Raw genomic sequence first — 22,876 nt, 5'->3', positions numbered from 1 at the left:
TAGGGAAGGGACTTTCACCTTCTGCCTTTTGCCTCTCCCCTTCATATCTCCTCTGCTCTTTTATATCCGCTTTCCATTTCCAGCTTTTTTTATGAATTTCCTTTCCCACTCTCATTACCACACCTGCAAATTCCACTGACGTGCAGAAAAGACAGCCACAAAAACAATGCCATGGTAGGGGGCACCGGGTGCAGGGGAAGGAACTAAGATGGCAAGTCTGGAAGTCATGAAGACCGAGACCAGAAAGGGGAAGAGAGAGAGAGAAATCAGACTTCAGACGGGGAAGGACCAGTGTTGACAGTGAGGCAAGGAGCACGTTCTCTGGTGCAGCAGGAAAGCGTACACTTCTGGGAACTGCCAACAGAAGCAACTTCATTTTTCTTGCAAGCACTTTTACAGAGCCTTACATGAAATGGTGAAACACAGAACACACCAACGGTTGCTTTTTTCTTTGAAAAGAGCAGCATCCAAGTGTCAATCTTCCCATCTCCAAGCTATTTTGCATTAGATGTCAAGCAGAGCACTCTTGCATTTTGTGTGCAAACTATTCACAATTCAGATCCTGAATACAAGCTGCAGGGCTTGCTCTCTTCTAACAGCTGGGATCCATGATCTTTCACAGCACCACCAGCTTCTGAAGCACTGTTTTCCAAAGCACAGTGGTGTCCTCTCTCACAGATGCCTCATGCATAGGGAGGTGAGAGAGAGAGATCCTGCCCATAGCCTCTTCTCGTGTTTCTAACCCTTACAGTTACAAAGGAAGGGGACATTAAAACGCAGAGTGGGAAGAGCCAAGCACAGGGATGTGCCCAGGTGTTTAAAGTGATACTTATAGAAGACATAAGCTTAGCAAGGCTGGGCACTAACTCAGACACCAACCACAATGCTTGAAAAGCCACTGTCTATCAAGCCACCTGAGAAAGGAGAAGTATTGCAAGCATTTACATCAACCCTGTTCAAAGTCGGAGAATACGAGGAACTGGCACATGGAAGGGAAGCGCAGAAAACACACGCAGGAAGATGTGTAACCCTCCAACAGATGGTAGGGCTTGCAGGAGTGGGCATGGCTGTTTTCACTTTTCCTGAAAGGATGGAGGTGGGTGGGAGGAGAGAGGGAGAGAAAGGGGTCAGCTTTCAAAAGTTTGCAAAACATCTTATTCTGGTATTTTCTCTACAGGGAATGGACAATTTCCAAAGGCTTGATCGTACAGAAGCACGGGTCTGATCTTGCAAAAGCCTATGCACATGGGTAACATTACCTCACATGAGTAGTCACACTGGCAGGACAAAAATATTTACAGTTCCTCCTTTTTTGTTTATTAAATGAGTCATTGCAAACATGAAACAGGACCCCACTGAGCTTAATCCAGCCTTCGATACTTAAATTTTCAATAGCCATAGAAGATAAAAAAACCTTAAATAAAGCTAACTTTCATGAGCAACAACACAGCATAAAGCAACCTGCATTTTACGCACGTTGCCCTCAGACCAAAACATTTCTTACTTAAGAAATCACCTTGGGGCCACTGCTTGGCCCCAAACACCATGCTGCCTGTCATATGCTGTAATGGTTTTTATGCTTCAATTTTTTTAGAAGTGGTATAGAGAGAGGAAGAGACAAATCTCTAACTATTCTGCAGACTAGGCATCTTAGGCAAAGCCCAAAGGTACTATTACAAGATTTTTACACTAGAATTGGTATCAATCCATTAATCCTGTTTTAGCTGAAGAAATTGAGGTATGTGAGCAAGCCCGTCCCTGCCCCATTAAATGGGAGACAAAAATTCACCCAGCTAATTTCCTTTTTTTCCTTCTTCTATTTGGAAACCCATACAAAACAAGTCCAAAAGCTACTACTGAGTTTTTCTGCAGGCACAGCTGCAAGCCAAATGCTCTTCCCCACAAGAAAGGGGGCAGAGGGAGCTAAGACAGAGGGATAAAAGTAATTGGCAGCACTTAAAGTCTTCTACAAGAAAAGAAACCCACACTGCAAAACTTAATATCTGTATAGTTGAGAAAAACACAGAAACAATAACTGACAGCTCCCCTCTTTTCTCTCCGCTCAAGGGGACATAGTATGCATTTTTTGACTAAACCTCAAATACAAACCAAAAGTAACATCCTCATCCGTACAAAGAGGCTTATTATGATTGTTATTGCTGGAAGGGTAAACTCACTCTTACTGGCCACATGACTTTTGAAATCTCCATTCAGCATTGTTTGGGGATTTTATTTTTTTTCCCTCTATAACTCAGTAGTTCAGAGCAACTGGTAATAACTTCATGACTAGAAATGTTTAGCTGAGCGTTTCTGACACTGCAGAGTCAGCAATACAGATGAATTTGTTCCAGGCTACTCAATACATACTTAAACATGTACCCTGCAGCACCTCACTGCAGTACTCTTTTGGGAAACATTACTAGAGCAGAATATCAAGTTTTAGGGTTTTTTTCCATCCTCCTTTGCTTGGAAACATTAACATCACATACAGTGATTTATGTGTTCGCATAATTTACTACTTATACAACTATCATTTAGTAACACAACTGATACAACAGCCCTATAAAGACACACACATGTTTAGGATCTGAATCAAGACCTAGGCCTTCTCACATCTCCTGACACGAGTAGCTACACACAGCCTGACAGCAGCTAGACCCATTCATGCAGTACCATCACGCCATGGTCCTCCTCTGTAAGGGCCAGGTGGCAGCCGATGCTGGCCAAATAGGTCAGCAAATGCAGTCCAAGGACGCTTTGAAGGACTTGCCAACTTCCAGAGAGTCCCTCAGGTTAGTGAGAGGGTAAAACTCAAGATGGATGAGAAAAAGATGACCTCTGAGGAGGCCTGCAGCGAGAAGTCCCCTAGGGAAGCAGTCAAGATCTGATAAAAAGCTGGTCCCAGCCTATTTGCACGAGGCGCCTGAGCTCAGGTGTAGGGAGAGGGTGTGCCCAGGCTCCCTGCCAAGCTTTGCAAAGGAAGCCAAAGCTCCAGAAAGCTCTGTGCGCTTCCTCAAACAGGAGCAGGAGTTTCCCGAGGGGCAGTTTGAGGGCTTAAGTTTTAAGCAGATCACATACGGGGCACAACAGATGGAGAACCTCAGAGAAACGGAAATCCAAGCTGGCTTTCTGCAGCACAACACAGCCTAATGGAATGGCCATGGGCAACAAACAATGGGTCTTGACAAGCCCCATGGGTGGACCAGAGGGCACCTGAGGTACCTAGACTTTGACAAGCAAGTTTATAACGAGGTCTCCATAGCAGCAGTAATACCGACACCAAAGTCCAGTGGAGTAAAAACACCAAAAGTTTGTACAAAGAAACAGGCACTGAACAGAGAGAAGCCACAGCCAATGCTGTGAGCAGGAGAAGAGCTAGCATAAACAAAACAGGCTTGCTAGCTCATAGCTTCCAAAGACACACACCACCTCTAGAAAGAGGTCCTGTGCTTTGGGAAGAGAAAAATGAGAGAGGGTGGACTGCTTAGCTAAAGAAATGTGATGTTTACCCTATATGGTTTAACGACCGCTCTGGATCGGACAGGGACTATCCCCTTTTGTATCCCTGATACGAGTTTTGCTCCTAGGAGAGAGGGGCTGCGTCTTGTTACGGCAAGGCTTCCTGGACACACCAACACTTCTCACTCTGCCCGCAGCCCCGTAGGTCCTCCACTGAAACTTCAATGCTGACCACAAAAGGGGCTTGTCTGGCGTTTCGCTTTGTTTTTAATCAGTTCTTCACTTCAAAGCCCACTTGCAGATGACTTCCTGAGCTCGAATGCTTAAACCAAGACACTTCAACGCTTCTGAGGGCCTTTCTCCACCAACAAAACAGCTGAAGAGGCTGTCATTCATCTCGAAAGGTGCTCCGAGAGGAGGGAAGAGGCAGATCCTGACCCGGCCGTACCCCAGCGCGGACCTGCCAGCAGGGCTGATAGCAGGGCTGATAATCGCACGGTTACTCACCACAGAAACATGTGATTTTTGATCACATCCCCAGCCCGCCCGACTCCGGGCAGTCAGACGTGCCGTCTGGCTCCCTCAGGCCGGTGTTCCAGCGGGGCACCCCGGAGGGCTCCCGGCGCTGGCGGGCGCCCCTCCACAGAGACCCTCGGCCCGCGGAGGAGCCCCACGGAAGGAAGCCCTTCCCCACCGCCTCCTCCTCGCCCCGTCCCGGGGCCCGGGCGGCTCCCGTGGGTCCTTCCCCGTGGGGGAGGGGTCGGCGGACACGTGGAGGCCGAGGCCGGAGGGAGAGAGCGGGAGGGAGGCGGCCCGGCCCGGCAGCAGCTGCCCCGCTGCGGAGAGGCGAGGCCGCCCCTCAGCCCGGCGCGCCGCACTTACTTGCGGAGCGGCCCGGCTCTTGCCCGGCGGCCTCCTGAAGAAGGAGGTACGGGCGGTGAAGAAGAACTCCTCGGACTCCTCCTCCTCCAGGCTGCTGTAGCCGCTGCTCATGCTGCTGGTCCAGGTCATCGGCGGCGGCTGCCGGTGGTGGTGCTGCTGGGGCCGGGCGGCGGAGAGCGCCGTCCCGGCCGCCGCATGGGGCCCCGCCGCTGCCGCTCCTCTCCCAGCGCTGCCGGGTCCGGGGCGCAGGAGGAGGAGCTGCTGCTCTGGCGGCTCCGCTCCCGCCCTCCACTCCCTTCCTGCCACACAAGTTTCCGCGGGCAGCGCCGCTCCGAACCCCGCCAGGCGGAGACGCCCCCGCCGGCCCCGGGCGGCAGGTGAGGGGCGGGGGCCGCCCGCTTCCCGCCCCCCGGGCCCCGAAACACCGGCCCGGCGGGAGCGGGGAGGGCGCGGCGCAGGCACGGCGAGCCCCGCAGCCGAGTGCCGGAGCCCGACCGGCGAGGCGGGGGCCGAAGGATCAAAGGACGGGCGTGGGCTGGAGTTACCGACCCTCCTCGCAGCCGTGTGCCCGGTGCCTCAGCACCTCCGCGCCATTAATTACGAGCAACGAGGCAGTTGAGGGGAAGGAACCTCGCTAAGGAAAGAAGTCGCCAGACTTTTCCCTAATAATTAGCCGATTTCACTCTCCTATGAGGCTGTAAGAACAAAGTTACTAAAAAATAACCAATGGCAAAATAATTGCAAGCCGTTCCCGTATTGTTCTTCTAGTGATCTTTGAATTTAAACTTTGCAACCAGCAGCAGACCCAGTCGTGCTGAGCAATAACAACCCTGAATCGCCGCAGCTGCTGTGGGCGGCTGGCCCGGGCCTCTCCTCGCAGGATCGGGCGCACAGACTATTAAGTCAATGGAATTCATTGCCCCGGGATGCAGCGAGGAGCGAGGCTTGTGAAAACTCGGCAGCAGAGATTAGATATGTGTACAGATAGCAAGAATATCCAGAGCTGCAACTGGGAAACATAGTTAAAAGCCCGAAAGTTCTGATAAGATGCAGGGCGTACGTCAAACTCGGCATTAATGGGGGAAATGACAGACAATGCCTGAAGGCCAAGTCACTCTGTAATTACCTGCTCCAGAGTTTCTCATGTCTTCCCTTAATTTATCTAGGGCTGGTCACTGTCACGGACAGGATACTGAGTTTAAGGTACAGCTTCCTAAGGCTACGCAGCTGCCCGAAAAAGCAGACTTGCCTTTCCTGCACGCCCGCAGCCCGGCGTTCCTGCTGTCCCCCGTGCCATGTCAGCGGTCCCGCGGGGGGAAGTGAGTCACATCAGCCACTCGCCACCGAAGCAAACTCCGGGAGACAGGGCTGTGGGGATCAGGAAGGAGGGCAGGCGACACCTTTCAGCAACAGCATAGCCTTAGATCAAACAGATGGGAAGCTCCGTGTTTACCAAGCCATGGCCTAAGCAGATACATCAGTTCCTGCAGTCTCAGTACTTGGCCACAGATGTATCTGGGACACTATTAGCTGACATCTTTCCCTCTTCCCCATCCCCGTCTCACTGATCCTTCAAAAACTCCTTGTCCACTGCGTGTGGCCATTCCTGCCCCTCCACCCAGGTGGAGACTGGATCTGTTTTTGCCAGTTAGGTGCTTTTCCCACACCAGTATGCCATATTTATTGACAGTTACTCTAACACCAGCAAAACAACTCACACTGAGAACTAAAACCAGTGAATCAGTTCATGAGGTGTTAAATCCCAACTTTCACATCAGCTCTGATCCTCCCAGATTTTCCTATGGAGTTTGGCATCTGGCAGATTAGAAGGTTGCATAGTTTGTAAAAACAAATAATTGAGTCTAACAGCAGAGATGTGAATGTGTCAGATCTTGAGCCTACTTCTTGGCACTGTAAAGCCCCATGGTACTTAAGATGGCTTTATGCTGAACGCCAAGTTACATGAATGCGACTAAAATATATTCAAATGCTTGCTTTAGACAAATGAGCTTTGTTTTACCTGGCTCACTGAGACTAGCCTCATGCCAAAAGGAAGGCCCACCAGAGACCTGCTGGGTTTGCCTCTGAACCTGTCCAAGACCCAGTAACCTCAGTTTACAAAGCTTTTGGATAGAATGCCCCTGACCATGATCACCATTAAAGTGAAGGATTTTACGTGACTCAGGTATGCTTCAAAATGGGATCTGTGTGTTCAAACTACAGAGGTGTTTTTAAATGTTATCTGCTGGCGCACTTGACAGACTCCCCAGCAACAAAAGGCACTGTGTGTACAGCTTGTTTGCTTGGCCACAGCCTCAAACCTGATAGTGTGTGCCATCCAGCTGTCAAAGAGAATCATTGAGACAATGAGCTGCTGCAAGAGAGCTTGAGTTCATCTGTGCAAGATCAGTTGCAGGTCCTGGGCTCAAGTTTATACGTTCTCTGGCAGAAAGGCGTGGCATTCACCTTGTCTGTCAAGTATCATTCATATTGATAACACCAAAAGATTTACTAAAAAAAAGATTTACCAAAAGTTTTCTCCTGCTGCAACAAAAAGCGATGGAGAAAATACATCGAAGTTCTTTGTGATATGTCTTCCAATATGTCTAACTCCTCAACTATAGATCCGTTTTTAAGCCTACTAATTTTGACAGTGTCCTCTTTTTTTTTTTTTTTTCCCCAGACCTGACACTGAATCCGGCAATTCACATGATGGTACAAACAGATGCAATGCCTTTCAATTTTTATTTGCTTGGTGCTTGAAAATAACATATCCAAATCCTATCAAGTATTTTGCAAGGCTGGTACTTAAAGATGAATTGATACTCCTGTGGATTTTACTGTTCCCATGCTACTCTGTGTTCATAAGTCTCTGTCCTGAGGCAAGTACTCTTCCACCTTCTGAAATGGATTTCAGGATCTTGCCTAGGTAAGATTTGTCCAAGGCTCTTTGGTAGGTGCTGCATTGAAACTTCTACACCACCAGCCTTGCGTTATTTTTGGTTCACTCTGACAGGGCTCTTAAATAGTCAACCAAAAAAAAAAAAACACTGCATAATGAAAACAAAGACATCCATATCTCAAGATAAAGTTAGTAATAAGCTTTCTGAAAGCATACTTGTTCTTAAGTAGAATTATTGAAGCATTAGGTAAAAACAATGAAGTTAAAAGCCAAGGAATGTGGCACAGGAGAGAGATTTAAAACATAGACAAACACTATGAGGCTCTCAATCAGTCCTTCCAAGAAATAATTCAATCCACTGAGAAATTAAGCTGGCAATCAGTTATCATATGATCACAGAGGGAACTGGCAAGAAAAAGGACATGTTTTGGTTTTTTTTAATGAATAATTAAGTTTGAATAACAAGTAGTGCTACAAAAGCACCTGTGAAGAAAAGGAGAAGAAACTTTTTTTGTTTATTATTAAAGCTTGATGACGCAGATAGAATTTCAGAATATTTTTAAACTGTAGCCTATTCAAGCTGGTTAAAAGTGGTGACTCAAGTAACACAACCAAAAATAGTAATGGGCACTCTGTTCCAAAGCAAGAGTCTCATGAATAAAATATTAATGAAAAGCAATCACAGGCATGTGATATACAGTTATTTGTTGTGAAGGGGGAAAAATAATATTTAAAATCACTGTTACATTCAAGGGTAAAACTCAGCTTTAAATCACTTTGTGGTTTTGGAGAGTCAGTTCAGAGAAATGAAACATCAGGACATAGCTTCCAGAAAAGTAGAAATTAAAGCTGAAGTTCATAAATGTCAAAACAGGTGTGAATAATTTTATTAATCTGGCAAGGATTAGGATTGTCAACTACCGTAACTGATACAACCCTTAGAACCAGACATCAGATTTCATAAAGGTGGGTTCCTTCACAAGGTCCTGCTGCTTCATTTGTTTATTTGTATGTTGTGGTTTAACCCAGCTGGCAATTAGGACATTGTATTAAAATATCACTTTATGGAAGTTATCACAATATCACAGGAAAGTATGGTTAACAGGATTACAAGGGGTAGTTCAGTAGATCCATCCCCTGCTCTGAAGAAGAATCAAGGTCTTTACACCATCCCTAACAGAGCTTTAGCTAACCCATTCTTGAAACACAGTATGGTACTGTAGCATCTCCCCTATAGGTCATCTCTTCCAGTTTTTAAGCACCCTATTGAGTTAGAAAATTTTTCTGAACATCCCATTTACATCCTTAACCTTGCCCATTTGCTTATTAGCAAAAGAGAGAGGGAGAACAGTCCATTGCTGCTTTTTTTTTATAGCAACCTTTTGGCTATTTGAGGACTCTCCTCGTTCCCCCCATTATTCTCCTTCCCAGACTAAACAAGGGGACAACTGATAAAACATGCTATAGAGTTTACATTAACTCCATCAGCAACTGCATGATGTTTACATGTTTCTAAAACATCCCCTCAGCCCTCTGACATAGAAACTGGGAGAACTCATTAAAAAAGGAAAACTACTAAACATTCACTCAGCCAGTAATGCTGCTTTGACCCCCAGGACCAAGATGCTCAGGTCTACGCACAAGCTGTGGTCTTTTCTTTTTGCCAGAATACATCAAAAGGCAGTATATTAAAGGAGTAGGAAAGCTGAAAGCAAGATAGGGCATGGGCTTGGAGAGTCCTGTAGTGTTTAAGACTACATTTCTAATAAAATAAAATGAGTAGTACAAAGATCTCAAGAGAAGAGTCTACAGATTCCTCCTTTCCTGCTTTCACTGACTTTGGTTCCTCCTGGGTCGTTGATGTCCTCCAGCAAGCAGGACCTATGGTGGCCCTGCAGCTGTGGACAGCAGCCTCCGGTGGGGTGGGAGCGGTGAAGGGACACGGGATGTGGGCTTTGGGAGGGAAAGGGTCAGCACAGGGACGAAACTTCCTTACCTCTCTCTAAACCTGCATTAGTATCCCCTGGTGTCACCAGTGTTTTGCAGGAAGAGTTTCATTAATGACTCTAGCAGTATTTATAATTATAATTACCATGAATTTGTAAGATGCCCCCAGCCGCTGGCTGCTTCAGGAACACTTTCGGTCACTTCTGGAGTCCTGCGGGTCTCTCTCTCCCTCTCATTTTCTGCCTTTGCATGTCTTTGCAAGCTCTGAACCTGATCCTGTAAAGGCTTGACCATGGATATAGCTTTATTGATGATTAGTTCCTAAGGGACATACTAAATCTTAACATACGCTTAGGACTGAAATCCAAAAGGGTTCCTACCTAACAGCATGTTGGAATTGGCTTTTGTGTAACATATTTACAGGGAAATATAATTATTCCATGATGTTCGTTATGCAAATTATGGCTGTATAGCAAAGACTACCAAAAAACAAGTTGCAGAGGAAGAAAAGACAGTTTGTAACAGACCATCCCTTTAAAATCAGAAAAGTAAATCAGAAATCATGTGGGTTTCGTTTTTTCTGCATTCTAGCTGAAAACAGTGGTAACTTCAAATGATCAAAGCAAAGCAATAAAGTTGAAATACAACCAACACAGAACATCCACTCAGGCCTGTAGTTTCCTTACACCAGTAAACTTTCTGTTTACTCATTTCTCCCATTTGTCTTGAATTAATAGCTCAGGTCTGTTTAGTGCCACTGGCAGCAATGACAATTACCCTTTGATTCATACTCTGTGACTTGTTAATTCGAACAAGGTCATTCCAGCCACACAGGCACATGAGTGCAGGCTGAAAACAAACAGGAGCCAGCTAAGCAGCCCCTCTCCATCTCCTGGTGAAGAAATGCCATGGGGCAACCTTAGACAGCATTATCAGGAATCTGCTTCCAGCTGCTGAAATTCTGAATTCTACTCGACCCTTAGGACCCCTTAGTGCAACTCTTTCATCCAAAATCCTCAAAATGAAAGGGATACCTGGAAACTAAAAATAACCCATGTAATCTCTTTCTTAACTCACATGTTCGCACACTTGCAGTCACGCACTAAATCTGTGGTCTTCATCTACCATGCTTAGACTGGTCAAAGATAATAGAACCCAGAGCAAGTTCACCTTCTTCATACCATCTTGGGGTTGTGCTCAGAGCAGTCAGACCTTCATTATTTTGAAGGGAGATAAAAAGGGGACGAAAGGAGGAGATCATGCTTGTCTCCTTTTTTACGATGCCACAAACATGTGGCCACCTACCCACATGCACAGTCTTATGGAAATCAATAGAGCTACTCATAAATTTAAACATGCTCATAGTTTGGAGGATTGGAGATTTTATCTTGATTCCAACCTAAAACTATAGAGATAAAACTGTACCCTTCCTGACAGTTTTGGAATTACCATCATCTCTGGGTTAGCCTTTGACAGCTTCCCAGAATATTCACGTATCATATCCTTGAAAAGGATGTGTGTCATTGATCCAGCTTAGCAAAATGACTTGAGATTGGCCAGTGTAAGACTACAAGCACAGCCTTCACCCAGGCCGTGTTTCTGCAGTTTGAAGACATTGCTGTGGAGTCTGGCCTCATCATGCCTGAGCACCAACCTTTCTACATCCTGCCTAAAACCCACCAGGATCAACTGAAAGACTCCCAATGCCTTTCAGAGGATTTGGATAAAGCTCATAAAGCAATCCTCTACTCTACTTGTATATGTATTTTTCTTCAGGGTATTTGCATCCCAGTTAGGCAGAAGTGCTCTCCAAAACAGACACATTCGCTAGTAGTTGGCTATAAACTACATAATTAAACAGATACTTTCTTGTCACAGACAAAAAAAAAGTAGATTTTACAATACAAATGATGAACAAATATTTTCTATGTCTGTCATACATTTCATCAGATGGTTTCAGAGAGCTGTGCAAATGTACCAAAATGAGTCTTACCCTGCCCCTCACTCTTATTTCGAAGGCTGGATTTCCGTGGCACATACAGATCTGTGGATGTGCCAGTAATAGTTAGAGTTCAAAGCTGAGAGCCATGCTACATCTGGCAATCCATTCTCTGCAGCAATGGCCTTTTTAGCATATGCTGTAGCCAGATTGTGAGTCTGTCAGCACCCGGATGTAGCCCAGAAGCCCTGACTCAATAAACAGGTGAAGAATTCATCCTTACTCGAACAGTCCCATTAGTGTGAATAGTCAGACATAAGTATAAGCTAAGGCTGGTGTAAGGGAAGCTCAGAGGCCTGAGAGTGCTGTCATCTGATTCTCTGTAAGCACCCACACCTTGCCAGGGCAAGCAGCAGAGCTACTATACGAGAAAATATAATCTTAAGGAAATATTCTATAATAAAGTGTACAGAAAACAGACATTCTCCTACTTCTAATTCTGTTCCTAATTGCTAACAGTATGTAAAAATACTTGTGGCAGTGAAATTAACTAGGACCTTCTGTTTTAAGTATAGAAACCACAACTGTGGAAGCTCAGCATGCTTTGTGGATACCATGAAAATGTGAGCCCTAATGCGCTGTAGCTGCAATCTGATTCCCAGCATCTGTCCTCAAACTGGTGAATTGGTGGGGGAAGGGGCGTTCTGGTCAGGCAATCACGTCCACATTGTCATTTCCTAGACAAAGAACAAGAAATTGTCCTGTCATACTGTGTACAAGATGACATTTTGCTCTGTTTAATAAGTCTGGTCATGATACACAGTACAAACTCCCTAGAAACTGTCCGCGCAAGTTTAGGGCTTCCCAGTAAATCATCTTGACAACAGTCCGTGAAGACAAGCATCCCAGAAAGACAGCACTGTTCAACAGGACAACAGATCAGACAACTTGTTGCTGAAATGCCTGTCTAATCCATCTAGTCCACCCTTAGCTGGAAAAATCTGAAAAAATTAGCCTGGAAGTGCCGTGCCCTTCGCCTGCTGAGCCAGCCCTGCCAGCTGAAATGCTGGGGGCTGCAGCGGGGCAGCCCCACTTGCGTGCTCCTGCCTGCCCACTTGCTCCCCAGCACGCAAGCCCAGCAGGCAGTGGAGATGCTGCCAGCTGCTAATGCGAGGTAATTAATTTTTCCTCCCCCTGTATTTTTTCTGCAGTGCTGCACAAGATGAACATTTTTCATGTTTTCAGTAGCATATGATCACCTTTGAAAATTCTGCCCTGAATCAGGCTTTCTTTTGGCTAAATCTCACTAACTCCTTTCCCATTTGGTCTGTGTCCCACTCATTGGCCCAAGAGCCTCCCGATTCCCACCTTCACTGTCATGCTCTTCCTTCCGCTCTGCGAAAGCACTGGCGCAGGGGTAAGAAAAGTACGACAGTTTAAAGAAGAGACAGGAGCACAGGGACTGGAAAAAAAAAAAAAAAAACAGAAATGAGAAATAGGCAAACTGGCCAAAGTAAAAATGAAACCAAAAAAAATTATCATTTTGAAATAAGAATCAGATTTTTCTGTCCAGAATTAATTCCTGAAAATCCCAGAACAAATGACCAGGCAGATTTCTGGGTGGAAAAAGAGCACATATCTAGGAAAGCTGAGATGTGTGTTTCTAATTTTAAAGGAAGATTTAGAGAAAAAATATACTGAAAAATTAGAAAGGATAATTATGAGAAAAGTACACTACACGAAAGGGCGGCTAAAGAAAGCATATGTGTCAGGGCTGAGAAGATAACTGGAGAAGAAGAAAAGAGAAAAGGAAAAAAGAACATACAGTGCTTCTGTTTTTCTTTCCAAACTGAGGAATGATGTGCACAGCATCTTGAATCCTCAATTTAGCAGATTTAAAGTCAGCCTCCTGGCTTCACACACGGAGGGAAAAGGAAGGGGGGGAGTGGACGCCTTACATCAATGAGAAGTCCAGCAGAGCCGCAGACCACACGGGGCTGTAGCCTTGTCAGAGGTTTCCTGCTTCTGTGTGGCTCTTGCTCTCCTCTACCTACACTTTATCACTCAGATGTAGCGACAGCACTTTGGGGAAAAAAAGAGATGGGCAGAGGAAAATAAGCAATATTTGCATTTAGATGCAGCAGGAGAACCATCCCACCCTGAGGGAAAGAAGCTATTTATCCCTCAGCCTGCTGCCACGTCTGGTCCTGCTGTGGGTGAAGAGGTCAGAGCCTGAGCCCTGGGCTGAGGCAGGCCAAGTCAATGTTACTTATTTTTATGTTTCATTAGCATAAAAAGTCACCAACATTACAAAAAACAAACCACAAACAGGATATATTTGGGTCTCAAAGACCAGTACTTGTAAGCTGGGAAAGGGCTCCTTCATGAGTGACTGCCTCAAGGTGAACACATGCCCCCAACCCCGCACGTAGGGCATGACCAAGACCCTGCTGCTCCTCTAGCCTGCAGCACGGGTCACACACAGGTCAGTATTCGGGCCACAAAGGAAACAGCAAATCTGGCATTTGATACACTTTTGCCTATTTGTTAAAGATAGCCTTTTGTACATAACATGCATAATATGACCTAGAATTTACAGGACTTGGACCTACACTGCCAAATAATTCAGCTTCCCAGCTTGGTCCCAGGGTCTGGTGCTGTGATAGTCTTACTTTACACGGTAGTTCATTTGTGGACCCTCTTTTGCAAATTCATGCATTTCCTTCAAAATAAAACCCGGAGGTGCTCCCAGGGGTAGCTAGTATCAGAAATCACACCATCCCAGCAGCGTGGACCCCTCAGCCTTTCTCTGCTTTTCACCATCCTCTTACACCATCCCAGCCAGCATCGCCCTTCAGCCTCCCCTCACATTTTCCAGGCGATTTGAACCGATAAAACACACCCCCCCTATCTTAAGCCCAGCAGTACAGGGGTGTAGGACACAGCCTGCTCTGAGAAATGTGGACCCGAGCTGCTTTGTACTACCTGGCCTGAGGCCAGGGATCACGCCCTGGGATGGATGGAGGCCTTTGGCCACAGAGACAAATAGTCATGACTGGCTCAGAAGCTGTGCTGCATCTACTCATTTTTCAGTCTCAACTTGAAAAGGAAAATATTTAATTAATTTAAGTTTACAGTCATTGCTTATGGTTACATTGTTTATAACGCTAAGCTTGTTTTATAAAAACAAGTTTCTAAAACTTGTTTCTAAACTTGTTTTCTAAAATCAGAAAAAAAGAGCCTTATTCTTAAAAAATAAAATTCTTTTCTTATTTTACTAAGTTTGGATGATTACTCTACACTGTGATTTGAAAAGGGAAGATTCAAGATTTTAGTGCTGTTATCATCTGGATGCAGAGAAATAGTGGAAGAACATGTAAAAAGAGGTTTTACACTGCGGAGCTTTTAGTATGAAATTTTGCCAGTTGTGGGACAGCAAATTCTCAAGAGATCCTACAGAAGCAACGTCTCTGGTATTTTCCCACCACAGCAACGTCCAAGCTCTGATGCCATGGCTGTAGATTGATTTTTTAAGGCTTTAAAGAGATCTAAACTCTGAGCTTCTGGAAACTGAGCTGGTGGTAAAGTAAGCAAGATTTTCACAATATTGCTTGCAATTGTTATCTAACCCTTTTTCTTCAGACGTGGCCCCAGACTCACTGCACAGAAGCACTATGTACACACCGCTGTTTGAGAAGGCAGGCGCGTTTGAGTTAGACACGCGCCCAAGGGCATTAAAGAAGGGAGGTCCCTATTCCAGCACTGCCTTTCCAGCACGACCTGCGCTTTACGGAAACTTGGTTAAAAATCACAGAAAACGATACATCCGAAGGAGAAGCTGGGGGACGGGAAGCAGAGGAGGCGAAGCAGATGTGTCTAAGTCAGGCCGTTTTGCGAGCTGCGACTCCGGCGATCGGTACCAAGCATATGTTATATTTTCTACTTGAAAGCTGACTGCCACTTCAAATGAAAATGGTTTTGTATGTGCTGCGCCATAAAATTACACAGGCGCAGAGGTCCACGCTAACTAGCTGTTTACCTCTCTGCTTCTACCACAGCACATAAGTTATAATCGGAGGAAGGAAACTCCTAGGAGATCTGAAGGCTTTAATTGTTTCAGCGTGCAGATGGTTTGCATTACAGCAAATCGGCACAGCTCAAGGTCAATTCATAGTTCAGCAATAGCTGCTTCGGCGAGTGAACTTAGTTTGTTTACGCCTCTGCTGGGGAAGGATTAAAGGCTTTGTTACTTATTTTATAGATACTTCTAGGCTTAAGAAACACTGCAACAGGTGAAACTGGAGGAGCGTAGGTTGCCACAGCCACTTCCTTCATGTCTGGTCCTAAGCAATTTTTAGAGCAGCTAAATATAGCTGTTTTCCTACAACATTTGAGCACTTTGTTTCAACATGTTCTCTTTTCCGTCACTGACATAAAAACTCTCTGTTACAGACTCATGAAGACATCTCCTGCAACTCAGATTTTCTTTGCTATGTTGAGATTTGCCACGCAACCACTGGATGTAGAGGCTGAGGTCTGACACAAGTAGTTACGCTTCCCTTAGCTATCAGTCTGAGCTGCCCCTCGCCCAGAGGTTCCTGGTCTCTCTGCACAGGCGGCTCAGCTGTTCGTGAAGCAGCTGCTGAACTCTCTCAATTTAGGGCTTAGATGGTTAGGATAAACTGGAACCAATTTGGGGTTTATTTATTTATTTATTTATTTTAATAGCACCAGGCTGAAATCTGCCATGGTACAGCAGCTGCTTCATCAGATGAGCCACTCTCCAGGCGAAATGGAGCTCCCCAAGAAGAAAACAGGCTGGGCACCAGGGCGGGGGGGTACTACTGTAGCAATACCAAGGTAAGATGTCACTGTTGAGAGGTTGGAAAGCTCCATGTAGGAGAGAAACACAGAGCTCTGGGGCACAAAGCACCAGCCTGCATGAGCCACAAGCACTTCCTTTTGTGCTATATACCAACTGGATCCCAGATCTGTTTGGGTAGCTGTCATTACAAAGGCAACCCCATCAATGCCAACTGTTAAAAAACTGCATCCAGCAAAAATAGTGCATGACTTTTGTTTTAAAAGGGATGGTCTTTGTTCCTCACACCTTGTCTTTTAGTTGTGCTGATCAGTGCTTATTCCCGTCAGTCGTACGCTGTCTCCATCATTTACCCTCTACCTCTTGTCCCACAGGGGCAGTACCAGACCTCCACATAATCGTGGGGCAGCACCGCGTCTTCCCGCCTGCACTCAGTGTCTGGATTGTCAGACTTGGAGAGAAACCACAGCAATGTATCGCCAAAGAGAGGTTACATTTGTGTGACTCAATGGATGTACAAACGTGTCTGTATTTCCATATGCACAGGTAATTTAATACTGTGGGTGTTCCTTCCCTCCCCTCCCTGACATGCGATCGAATTAGCAGAGTCACAGGATAATTGAAAGATCAGTTGTACCTCAAGGACAGAAAGTAATCAGTGAACTTGCAGACCTCAAAATACGTCAGAAATGTCACTGAATGTAACATCACAGTAGAACAGCGCTAAAGAGCTCATGCTCTTTGCTGTATGCATTAGGGTATCTACCTTATTTCGTTTGGGTCCGAAAGTCTTTCTAAAAACTATTTGTTTCAAAGACCTATTTTTAAATTAACTTAGGAGAACTCTGCAAAACTTTTACAGAGAGGCTTGAGGCAGGGCTGTGAGAACTCGAAACCCAGAGACACACACACCAGCTCTGCGAGCCATACCTAAGAATTTCACATCATCCTCATCCTGGAAGCAATCTGCTGCCACAACCCCTCTACACTGTGCTCAGTGATCCTCGATGTGGCCTTAACATCTGCTTCGACATCTGCTCTCTTGGGAAGATCTGCCTCTATGTGCTTTGCTGCTTTCAAAGGCCTGCCTGCTATCGCTCAGGCTGGCTGGCAGCGTTCACCACTGCTCTGCGGTCGGGCAGATACCCTTACAAGGAAACGCAATGATTCACCCCCCTCCTCCGTGGGAGTCCAGTAGGCACATCCTACACTGCAAATTTGTAATCCAGCTTTACTGAGTCCATACAAAATAACTCTGAGAGGCAAAAGGCAGCCTGAGCTTTAGGTCTAATTCTTCACGTAGATAATAAGCTGAGGTGCATTTACAGGAGAGCGTGTAAAGTTTGTCTAGCTCCTAACTTGGACAAGAGGCTGCAGGCATCTGGGCCAGAAGGCGTGCGGCTGCCAAAACGAAGCAGGCGGCTGGAAGCAGCACAAACTGCCTCCAGCAGCCCTGCCAACAGATTCTGCAGGTCAGCTATTACAATGATTTGCACATCAGCATATTGCAAATTTCGAATGCAGCATTTTCAAAAAAAACCACAGCAAGAGTGTTTGTAAAGAAGGGGCTGTTCTCTGAGGAAAGCAATTTCCTAATGAATCCATTTCCTTACTCAAACACCAGAAAGGTGGAAGGTTTTCCTAAAACTGGCACCGAGGGCATATCTGTGACATAGAGATAATTACTGGAAGTAACCAGTGAAACTGCCAAATCTGACTACAGCAGAACTGCCAGAAATTTTTTCCTTCTTAATTGCAGCCAAAAAACACAGGTGACTTAAAAGAAACGAAAGCTGAAGGAAGAGTGTGGAATGACCAGGCAGGACTGCTCTTGCACATGGTGCTTTAGCACAGTCTAGAGGACTCGACTATGAAATGCTGCCAGTCATTGGACTGTTGCCAGCTCATCTTTAAATTCGGGTAACCTAGGGGTGGGTGAGATGGAGGCATGCATACTTCCCTCGCATCGGAGGCCCCGTGCCCGCTAACCTCTCTTGCTGGCTCAGAATGTGGGGCAGTTCCTCTCCCCAGCTATGGGACGTGCTGTGTTGACTTCCCAGCAGGCAATCTCAGTCCAAAGAAGGCTCAAAACTGTGAGGTGAGGACACTTTTAAGAAAAAAGAAGATGGTTAATAGATGTTTACAAACTGTTAGTGAAACTGGATTTGTTGTAGCAAAACCCGGCTCTCACTGACTCTGCTGGACCCTCCATCTCCTTTTTCACTGTCTAACCTCATGCAATGATTCTCAAACCCAAGAGTGGGGTTGCCCTGGGAGATCCAGACTGCATGATGGGAGACAGAAAGAGACAAAAAGAAAAAATCCAGATGGCTCATGTCAGCCCCCTTGTCCCTTCTCTGTTTCTCTCTTCCTCCCTTTACCAGTGAAGGCCTCTCCTCTCTCCTGCCCCACCATGGGAGATGTGCATGTGGGATGAGCTACTCATGCATAGGGCAGAAGGACCTGCAGCAAAGGGGTGAAGCCCAGCGTCTCAGGAGGTGCAGGCTGACGTAAGGGAAGCTGTGGGAGCTGTGCAGCCCGGCACTGCTTGGGAGGTTCCTGCTGGGAAATGGAGCACGGGATCTCAGAAAGACGGTTCAGCCAAAGGAGAGGACCCCTGATCTACCCCCAAAGAGTAATGTTAAGGACACTTCTCAGATGGAGAGCAGCCATCTAATTAAAATGGGAAATATGGACTCTAGGTATTTTGAAAACACTTATTTCTTGTATCCATTAACTCAAAAAAAATGTTCCTGTCTCTAGCTGTATCTGCTAATTGTGGGAAAAAAAATCTAATGAACTCAGTAAAATCATAGTTCACAAATGCAGCTGTCAGAGATATTAATCCTTCCGCTCTCTCATACTGAGTTACCTCTGAACTTAACCTATCTGTAATCCTCAATTTTAAGAATTCACCCTTGCTTTCCTTCCCCAGATTACAGATTCTTTAACAAATTCAGGAATATTCACAGAAGTTACAGGTAAAGCATAAAGAAGAAACAAATACTCAGAATTTAACTCTGTGCTACACAATGCATTTATTTGCCTATAATGCTTTGCAACAAAGACCTCATCCTCAGTGCGACTATGAGCAGCAGATAAGCAAGGAACATTATTCACAGTGTCACCATTTCCAAAAACTTCTTCCACTTCCGACTCCCTAGATTGAGACATATTTGAGGTTTGCATATGATGGGCACCTCCCTTCCCCTAGAAGAAGAAAGAAAAGAAAGCTGGAGGCGAGAGACTAAAAATTACATCAGCACATCTGAAAACCAAGGCCAAATGGACTTGCTGAAGGCCATATCTAATCAGTCATTAGTAGAGCAAGGACTGCAAATCTGGCTTCCTCAGTCGCAGTTTCACACTCTAATTCCTACCTCCAACAAACTGCTTTATAATAATTACAAGACTTTACTGATTAGTCATATATGCAGATAAGGAAATCTCACTTCAAGGTTACTGTAAAGGAAAATATTAGTCAGGATTGCAAAAGGAAGGTCGAGGAGAGAGGACTGTGGAAATGGAAAACTCAGAGGGGAGCATGGACTGAGCAATGTTGCTCTAAACACAAGTTTAGGAGCACTGGGAAATGTAAAAGTAGTGTTCAGCCTTGGTATACACTGGTCTTCCTTCCCCTGGGAATAATGTTGCAGAACTGTCTGATAAGGTCATTGTGATAGAAAAACTTAGAGAAATCAAGAGAACATAATTTTATCCTGAAGTCAGCTAGGTGATGTCAGCCCCAGGCAGGATGTACGGTGCTGACCTCATCCTTTTGCCCCATGGTAACTATCACGATGGCTTTGTTCTCACTTAGGATTGTAAAGCAAAATAAGCAATGATGGTATTTATTTTGCTGTAAACAAACACGCTGTCACAGAAGACAAAGCTTTAAAAGGGGATTGACCATGGCTACATATGCATTTGCAAGAACTGGCAGAGAAAGAGATGGAGAAGCACAGGATACGATTTAGGCAAAGCAAATGATTCTATCCAGTTACCCAGCTGACTGCAGCACATCACTAGGCAAATATCTGAAATGGGCATCTGCAGCTCTCCAGTGGTTCACAAGACTAGTTGCAATGTATGTGTTTGAAGATCACTTGGGGTGCCATGATGAAAGTTTTCTTCTCAAATATAAAGGGGAGATGTTTTTTTTCTCTGCCCATGGCAGGGGGGTTGGAGCTGGATGATCTCTGAGGTCCCTTCCAACCCTAACCATTCTATGATTCTATGATTCCATTTTTCTCTAGGGATTATCCACATAGGGCATGCAGAGACCCACTGGATTTATCTTCTCAGGGCACTGTTGTGCTTCCAAGCGGCATGGCTCCAGGATCGTCTGGGCCAGGAGCTGATTCAAAACTCACCCTTAGGAGAGGTCTCTTGATAAAGAACCAGGGCACATGTCATAAGAAATCCGAAGGTCACAGGTGAAAGGTGATCAAGATGCAAAACTACTTCTGGATCAAAAATCTCATCTGGAATATCACAACCATAATGTAAGGTGTATATCTTCAAAGAAGTGATGAAGGGACTTTATCTGATTTTTGAAAGGGTTGTTACATCATTTGTGAACTAAACATTCATGGAAAAAAAAAAAAAACCCACCACACAACTGATTATGAGCATATTCTTTGTAGAACAAACCAAATCTAAAAAGCTTGTAGGAGTCTACATTTTGCAGTTCTGTCTCTGCATTCAGAAGAATCAACAAAACAGACTTTTGTATCCAGGCAGCTTCTTTGGCTTAGCAGTAAAGGATCAGCAGGTCACAGGAAACAGAGATGCAGGATCCCCACTGGGACCTAAGCTGCAGGAATGGAGGCTTACAATAGCTTAAATGAAAAGGGAGAAGGAAATATGACAAAGTGACTATTGCTCAAGATCTCCCACAAGTGCTACGAGAACCCAGTATGTTTCGATCCTGGGAAAGCCAGCTACTTCTTTAGACCTTGGGTAGGAACGAGAGAACTACTCCCTGGAAGTTTAACTAGTATGATTTAATTGCCATTGCTTTTAAATGACCTAGTAACTAATGACATTTTCCTTCTTCCCAGTAAATATATTGAAACATTAACACTTACCACATCACTGAATTTTTACACCCTCATGCACACTATCTGCAGAGTAAATGGAGAATATGCAAGTTCTTATCTACACTTCCCAAGGAGAAGACTGACATGACAAAACACATGAGAATGGAGCTTCACTGCAGAACGAGATCCCTGGGAGAAGGGGAACCACCATGCAGCACACATGTGCAGCTGGGGAGAAACTGGGTTCACTCAAACGGGCGGGCTCCTCTCCACCGAGGAAGAGTCCGGAGCAGCGTCCTCAGTTAGAGGAAGCCATGAATCAGCAAGGAAAAATGCCATCTTTTGTCATTTGACTCCTCTGGGAAACAAGGCTTTACATTCCTGTAAGATAAACAGGACTGCATCAGAATATAGGGCTCTGTTCTCTTACCTGTTTTCCTAACAGCTGCCTACGGGGCTGCTGGTTGGCAAGTTACTTGGATCAAAGACTGGGAAAAAATATTTTCATATCTTCACCCAGCAATGTTATCATTAAAAATAATCAAAAACCACTCCCCACCTTCCTTCCCCACCAGGGAAGGTTTTTGCATCGTGCCCTTCCTGCACTGAGTCAAAAGGCATCAGCGATCTCATCTCTGTATATTTCCAACAGCTGCTAATGCTGTAAGTCAACAGAAGCAGCCTGATACTGTGGAAAAAAAAAAAAAAAAGATATCGTGTGAAGCTCCAAGAATATTTTAGGCAATCTGGATGACAAAATGGGGTGCAAGTTTCACAACAGTTCTGACTTTCTCTTCTAATCACCTCTCGCTGCCATCTTATCATTTGCTTAAGGCAGGTCTATGTGGGGTGAATTAAATGGTCTGCACATGTCGTGTCACCAGCCCAGCTACCTTCCTGAACATTCAAATGGAAAATAAAATCAGCCTCATGAATAAGCACACTGGGAAGTATGTGATATTAAGTATTTCTTTGGAGCCCTGTTCTACTTGAAAGCCAGTCGCCCCTGTGGATTAATAGATTAGGACAGACCTGACGTGGCTGCTGGTAATTCCATTTAGATTGAGGTGTTTTACAGATATAAAGTAAATAATGAGGCAGCCTGTGAAAGGGGGAATGAAAGCCACTGTCACCGTGTTTACCAGCCTATCTGTCTCTAACAGAAGGGTGAAGTTTAGCTGTCCATCTGTCATCTATGGCATATGGACTTTTGAGAAAAGTCAGGGTTAGGATTGCACTGGGACAGAGACTTGCTGGGGCCGGTGTTCACCCCCCACTTACCAGTTTACCATCCAGTGCTCATTTTCTTTGCATGTTTTGAGGGTTAGTTAGTAATTTATCACCCAGCAACTGAGCAACTTCCATGTACAATCATAATCTACAACATAAAACAGCAAAATACCCGTCTTCAAGCATGCATGTTTTGATGCAGGCAGCCAGCATCCACTTGCCCACGTAGATCCCATCAAAACCAATCATCCTAGTGATCATTGTCCTGATCTGCATGTTGAAAATCTACCCTAAAGATAAGCAAGAAACCATGCTCTGATCTCTTCACCAGAAACTATCAACAAGGCCAACCCTCAGGAACCTGGCATGTTGCCAGCCTCCCCGCTTCACTTGCTCAGGCAGAGCCTGGCCACCCCTCACATCAGTGCACGGCTATATCATGCTATATAACATACAAAACACATAAAACTTAACAATTTAGAGGATTGGTTCTCCTTGAACTTCTTCTCCAACAAGATTAGGCAATGCTACATGAGTATCATAGAATGACCTGGAACGCACAGGATGTGCAAGCCTGTATTACTTGTATTAAATTTGTAATTTGATCATCTGTGCTCTGCTGAACCTGCTGAGATACTGGGAAGATATTAATA

The 22,876-nt window shown here is 45.2% G+C and overlaps 1 protein-coding gene across 2 annotated transcripts in view; it reads right to left on the bottom strand.

The window, feature by feature from the left end:
• The window catches only part of RASSF3 (Ras association domain family member 3), a 109,461-nt gene that overhangs the window by 45,528 nt on the left and 41,057 nt on the right, over nt 1-22,876 (bottom strand). Inside the window, exon 1 of one of the 2 annotated variants that reach the window (XM_086610200.1) lies at nt 4,342-4,470. The exons of the other annotated variant lie outside the window; for it this stretch is intronic. Within the exon in view, the coding sequence (XP_086466326.1) occupies nt 4,342-4,470 (129 nt within the window). Of the gene's footprint in view, nt 1-4,341; nt 4,471-22,876 lie in introns of those variants that run through there. 2 annotated transcript variants of the gene reach the window in all.

The sequence above is a fragment of the Tauraco erythrolophus genome, chromosome 4, assembly GCF_009769465.1.
Source record: "Tauraco erythrolophus isolate bTauEry1 chromosome 4, bTauEry1.pri, whole genome shotgun sequence".
NCBI classification, from domain to species: Eukaryota; Metazoa; Chordata; class Aves; order Musophagiformes; family Musophagidae; genus Tauraco; species Tauraco erythrolophus.
The sequence above is the reverse complement of the archived record's forward strand: the minus strand, read 5'-3'. Positions and strand labels throughout refer to the sequence as shown.